This window comes from Schistocerca cancellata, chromosome 3 (genome assembly GCF_023864275.1).
Source record: "Schistocerca cancellata isolate TAMUIC-IGC-003103 chromosome 3, iqSchCanc2.1, whole genome shotgun sequence".
Lineage (NCBI taxonomy): Eukaryota > Metazoa > Arthropoda > Insecta > Orthoptera > Acrididae > Schistocerca > Schistocerca cancellata.
Genome location: NC_064628.1, coordinates 77,714,426 through 77,721,205, shown reverse-complemented (window position 1 = coordinate 77,721,205; position 6,780 = coordinate 77,714,426). Strand labels below are relative to the sequence as shown.

Here is a 6,780-nt window from a genome sequence, read left to right as displayed (position 1 = left end):
TTATTTCTACCATGCCATTGTTCTGATCTGGGATTGTTTGATCATTAAGAATTTCCTGAAAAACGCATTTGCTAGGTCTACAAATATTGCTAAAATACAGATCTGGACCTTCTAGCAGTCAAAGTGGAATCACCATAGAATCAACAAGATGAGCCATAACAACTTCGACGAAATCTACATGGCAATCCATTCAAGATAAGTGCCAAAATTAATGACTTTTTTACAGTGACTTCATTATTTCCATTCTGACGATACCATCCACAGTCAATAACTTTGTTGTTGCCCGATAAAGCGAACATATGCTGCGCGAGCAACATTATTAATCTGATTTCTAAACTACTTTGCGAGTGGTGGTATTGTTAGAATCTGCAGGTGGGGAGCAGGTTTTCCGCTAATATCGTACCATCTACAAAACGTTATCCAGCTAAAAGCTACAACAAGAGCTAATGATTTGTAACTTTCTGTAGTCTGATAATTAGAAGTTTCTACGGAATATGGATATATTAGACACGCTGTAAGACGGCCCCCCTGCCGGACTTGTCCGAAACTGGAGCGTGCGTCGGCGTTTGGCGGTCGGCGGCACGCACAGATGTGTCCTTGGCCGGGGTCAGGGCGGGGCCTGGCTGGAGAAGGAAAGGCTGTCAGAGGCGGACACGGGCCTGGGTACGTGGACGTGGGTACGAACGGCCGCTGACCCAGCCAGCGCATGCTGGACGCCCAGCCCGGCTCTCTATAAAGGCGGGACGGCCGCCCCACTGGCCACAGTCGCTCAGCATCCGACGCCGGCCGCACCTGCAGACATGAACGCCCTGGTGAGTGGGCCGCTGGCCGCCGGGCTTTCCTCGCTACTGATCTTCGGCTAGCTCCCGAGTACTTTATTATTACTTCTGTGTCACCCGTCTTCACTTGGATCGCCACCGTTTTATTCCCTGTGACAAAGTGCTCACCTCTTCAGTTCGGAGTAGCCCTTGCTCTCAAAGTCTTCAATTATTCTTTGATATATTCCAGTCTCCCAATGTCTGTCTTCCTCTACAGTTATTTCCTTCTGCAGCTCCTTCTTGTACCACAGAAGTTATTTCCTGTTGTAACACGTATCCTATTATTCTGTCCCTTCTTTTTGTCAATGTTTTGCACCTACTTCTCTCGTCACCAATTCTGCGGAGAACCTCCTCATTTTTACTAATTCATTTAATTTTCAATATCCTTCTACAGCAGTATATCTCAAGCGCGTCGGTTCTCATCTTTTCTGATCTTCCCACCGTCCATGATCCATTTCTATACAATGCTAGTCTCCAAACGTCATTTCTCAGAAATTTTTTCCTCCAGTGGAATGTTGATCTGTCTAGTAAATTTTTTATGCCCCCCTCGGTTCGTCCGTCATGTGTTGTCTTGCTGCCAAGGTAGCAGTTTTCCTTCACTTCATGTGCTTCGGGATCACGCGTTTTGGTTCAAAAATGGCTCTGAGCACTATGGGACTTAACTGCTGTGGTCATCAGTCCCCTAGAACTTAGAACTAGTTAAACCTAACTAACCTAAGGACACCACACATATCCATGCCCGAGGCAGGATTCGAACCTGCCACCGTAGCGGTCGCGCGGTTCCAGACTGTAGCGCCTAGAACCGCTCGGCCACTCCGGCCGGCTCACGCGTTTTGAAGTGAAGCGTATCTCAAAACTTGTTTCTAATACTCTTCGTTAGTTTCGTCTTTCTGCGGTCTACTCTCAATCTATATTCTGTACTCAATACACTATTTGTCGCATTCAACAGATCCTGTAATTCTTCTGCACTTTCACTGAAGTGATACGAGGGCTATTTAAAAGTTTACTGGGCACGTATACATTTTGCAAGGGCTGGATACAGCCATAAAGAATTATCACAGCTAGACGTTTCGAAGAGGTTTTCTTCGAATTGGGAGGAGGGAGGCGTGAAAGCAAGGTCGTCATAAGTCTCTTGACTGATTTTGTACAGCCTCCCACGATATCCTCCATTGTGGCAATATTTCCATCTCAGGGTGTACCCGCAACCAACGTCCTTAATTAAGCGTTACATCTAATCTCCGCCGTTCCCCACAGGTTTTCACTCTATTGTTCTAGTACAATGGAAATTATTACCTAATTCCTTAACAAAAATCGTATCACATTTTACAGTTAGATTTTTTACATATTCTTTTGCTCGTCGACTCTGGGGAGACCCTCCTTAATTCTTACTATTCCACTTAATTTTCGTCACCTTTCCGCGTTACAGCATCTCAAATGCTTCGTCCTCCTCTTTTACGGTTATAAGTTACGTGGTCCCTAGTTTTAATGCTAAGTGTGTGGCCAATCTAATTTCTGCTGAATACCTTCGTCTTTATTTAATGTCAATTCATATTATGCGGTCAGTAGACTGTTTATTCCAATTAACGTGTCCTGCAATTCATCAATTCCACAGAGGACAGCAATTTCATCAGCAAATCTTATCACTGACATCCCTTCACTTTCAATTTTAACCTCCTTCTGAACCCTTGTTTTGTTAATTCATCGGTTCTTCGACGTACAGGTTAAACAGTAGGGAAGAAAGACTGCATCCCAGATTGGCATTCTTTTTACTCACAGAATTTCTCTCACGGTGTTCCATTACTATTCGTTCCATTTGCTTCGTGTACACACTGAATATCGCCCGGTTTTATTTCTTATATGTACTGGCCTGAGAAATTAGAAATCTTCGTCACTTTCACGTTGTCGAACGTTCCAGTTAAGAGTTCTCAAAGGAACAGAAATACGCAAGATTATGTAGTGACAATTTAATCTCTCTGTAGCGGCTACATAACGTAAACCCCGACTTCCATTGCCTCAATAACGATGTATGGGCAGTTCAGGAGGTATGCTTCGATACAATAATAGTAATATGGCTGACGGAAAGAAAAATTATGCAGATTCGTCTCCTGGCCATGTCACAGATTTTCACTAGTCGCTACAGATAAATTGCTTATACGCTGGTGGTTAATCCCCTCCCATCACCATTCTTTCTTCTGTTTTCACGTACTCTAGGTGCAGCAAAGAATATCAGTCATTTACAGCTTTATTACATAAACGCTTTCGATCTCAGATAACCATCACGGTGTTCTGCTCATAGCAATAAGACAGGAAAACGTAGAAGTCTAAATAATGAGAGTGCACTAATATACTAACCACTATAATGGAGAAATAGCTCACAGCACTTACAGTACTTTGTTTTTCGAGCGCATCACAACTGCATAATGTACTGTAGTAGACCATAGCTGTGGTGCCGAGATTAATGTCCTTGACTTCCGGTAGGCATTCGACACAGTTCCGCACTGACGTTTAGTGAACAATGTAAGAGCTTACCGAATGTCGGACCAGATTTGTGACTGAATTCAGTACTTTTGTAGCAGATCGAACGGAAAACACCATAGGTAATGGAACAAAATCAGCTAATGTACAGGTAATTTCGGTAATATCCAAAGGACGTATTATAGGAACTTTATTGCTTACCGTTCCTATTAGTCTTTTGTATGTCCATCCTTTTATTTGAGTGGGTCTCGTGTCAGTTGACAGTTGATGGTTGGAGTGCTGACACATTATCTGCGAATCCAGTAATGCTGGCAACTGATGGGTTATGCATGGGGATCGTATCAACCTGTACCGCATCAAAACAGCCTGTAGATGACGCAATGAAGCGTCGAAACTGGTAGCGACAAAATAAAAAATGGTTCAAATGGCTCTGAGCACTATGGGACTTAACACCTGAGGTCATCAGTCCCCTAGAACTTAGAAGTACTTAAACCTAACTAACCTAAGGACATCACACACATCCATGCCCGAGGCAGGATTCGAACCTGCGACCGTAGCAGTCGCGCGGCTCCAGACTGAAGCGCCTAGAACCACTCGGCCACACCGGCCGGCTGACAAAATAAAATCCTGAGGACGGCTGTAGGTGTTTTTATTTTTTGTCGCGTTTCTATTAGCGGTCTACTGGAAGCGTTGGAGGCTGTTGTCTGCAGGAAAGGAAGGCTGCAACACCAGAAGACCGTACCAAAATGCACGAGGACCTGCAGAGGACCGATAATTGATGCAGGGCCTGGCAGTTGATAAATGTAGTGTATTGGACACGTATAGCCGAAGCAATCGACTACTGTTCGATCCCACTTGGCGTTGAACGACTGGAAACAAGTTAAGTACCTAAAGTGGTATGACCACATAAAGCTGTTAGTAAGAGAAGCAGACGCCAATGTGAGATTCACTGTGAAACTCTTAAGGAAACAGCGATTCGTCTTCGAAAGTAGTGACTTGCAAAAACAAGTTTAATTACTGAGTGAGATGGAGGAGATGCAACGAAGAGCGACGATTCTCGTCAGGAGGTGATTTAGTCACTGTAGGAGCTTTACAGAGATGCTTATGTCAAACACAAGTAGCAGACGATACAAGACAGGCATTGTCATTACGGACAGGTTTACCATTGAATTTCCGACAGCTTACATGCCAAGGTGTGTCACATGAAATATAACTTCCTTGCACATACGTGTCACCATTGTGATAAAAAAACCTTTACTGAAAATACAGGGCTATTCATAAGTACCTTCTAGGTTCCAGAGAACGATAGCGTGAAAATTAGAAGACATGCGTACAATGTCAGATGTCAGTGGTTACAGAATATCCCCTTATCATATGCACCGTGGCGGAGCTGTGGAGATCACCAGAAGGGGGAAAGCGTATTAGAGAAAATGATCCACTAGATATCTGGTTCACATCTGCAGATAGGCAAACCAAAGAGCAATTTTACAAAGTGTGAAGCTGCCGTTGAGCCGCAGTAGTAGCGACTTAAGTGAACTGCATGCGCATATTGAGAGTACCTATAACGTGAGTTAAGAACTATCAGAGATGCTCTAATGACTGATTTGTGTCTGCGTTCTGTGTGTCTCGCAGTTTTCGTATAGTCGTCCGCTGACACCCTTCACATACTTATGAATAACCCATTGCTGCAACTAAGATAAACTGAACGGTATTCCAGAACTCCCCTCCAAATGCCGCCAGTAACTACTTGATCTAAACGCTAACGACATCTTCTGCCATCTACACAGAAGAGCCAAAGAAACTGGTACTTTTGCCTAATATTGTGTACGGCCCCTGCGAGTACGCAGAACTGGTACTACACGACGTGGCATGGACTGGACTAATGTCTGAAATAGTGCTGGAAGAAAACACCATCAATCCCGCAAGGCTGTCCGCAAATCCGTAAGATCACCTACCAAGGAATCCCAGATATGCTCAATAATGTTCATGTCTAGGGAGTTTGGTGGGCAGCGGAAGTGTTTAAACTCAGCCACTCTGTAGCAACTCTGGACTTGTGGGGTGTTGCACAGTCCTGCTGGAACTGCCCAAGTCCGTCGGAATGCGCAATGGTCATGAATGGATGCAGATGACCAGACAGGATGCCTGCGTGCGTGTCACCTGTCAGAGTCGTATCTAGACGTATCAGGGGTCCCACATCACTCCAACTGCACAAGCCCCACACTATTACAGAGCCTGTAACATCTGCTGATATGCAGGGTCCATGGATTCATGAGGTTGTCTCCATATCCGTACACGTCCATCCGCTGGATACACTTTGAAACGAGACTCGTCCGGCTAGGAAACATATTGCCACTCATCAACAGTCCAATGTCAATGTAGACGGGCCCAGACGAGGCGTAAAACTTTGCGTCGTGCAGTCATGAAGGGTACACGAATGGGCCTTCGGCTCCGAAGGGCAATATCGATGATGTTTCGTTGAATGGTTCCCGCGCTGACACTTGTTGATGGCCCGGCATTGAAATCTGCAGCAATTTGCGGAATGGTTGCACCTCTGTCACGTTGGACGATTCTCTTCGGTCGTCGTTGCTCCCGTTCTTGCAGGATCTTTTTCCGGCTTCAGCGATGTCGGAGATTTCATGTTTTACCGGGTTGTTGATATTCATGGTACACTCGTGAAATGGTCGTACGGGAATAACTCCGCTTCATCGTTACCTCGGAGGTGGCGTGTCCCGTCGCTCGCGCGCCGACTATAAGACCAGGTTCAAACTCACTCACATCTTGATAACCTGTCATTGTAGCAGCAGTACCCGATCTGACAATTGCGCCAGACACTTGCTGTCTTGTGTTGGCGTTGCGACCGCAGTGGCGTATTCTGCCTGTTTACATATCTCTGTATGCTAGCACGCGAGCCCGCCTGGTCGGCCGTGCGGTCTAATGCACGGCTTTCAAGGCGGGAAGGAGCGCCTGGTCCCCGGCACCAATCCGCCCGGCGGATTTGTGTCGAGGTCCGGTGAACCAGCCAGTCTCTGGATGGTTTTTAGGCGGTTTTCCATCTGCCTCATCGAATGCGGGCTGGTTCCACTTATTCCGCCTCAGTTACACTTTGTCGGCGATTGCTGCGCCATCAAGTTCTCCACGTACGCTTACACCACCATTACTGTACCACGCAATCATAGGGGTTACAATCGTCTGATGTGAGACGTTCCCTGGGGGATCCACCCGGAGCCGAACCACACAGTAACCCTGGGTTTGGTGTGGGGCGGCGGAGGGGTGAAGTGTACTGCGGTAGTCGTCGTGGGGTTGTGGACTACTGCGGCTGCGGCGGGGACGGAGCCTCTGCGTCGTTTCTAGGTCCCCTGTTAACATACAATACAATACAATGCCAGTACGCACGCCTATTCCAGTTTTTTTGATGCTTCGGTGTGTGTCATGTGCGACGTAAGCTTCTGGCGGCCCGGTGGTGACGGCCTTGCTGCCTGCCCGCAGG

The 6,780-nt window shown here is 46.3% G+C and overlaps 1 protein-coding gene across 1 annotated transcript in view; it reads left to right on the top strand.

The window, feature by feature from the left end:
- Window positions 1–558: 558 nt before the first annotated feature.
- The window catches only part of LOC126177055 (cuticle protein 21.3-like), a 33,921-nt gene continuing 27,699 nt past the window's right edge, over window positions 559–6,780 (top strand). Inside the window, exon 1 of the mRNA XM_049924290.1 lies at window positions 559–812. Within this exon, the coding sequence (XP_049780247.1) occupies window positions 801–812 (12 nt within the window). The 5' untranslated portion in view covers window positions 559–800. The remainder of the gene's footprint in view (window positions 813–6,780) is intronic.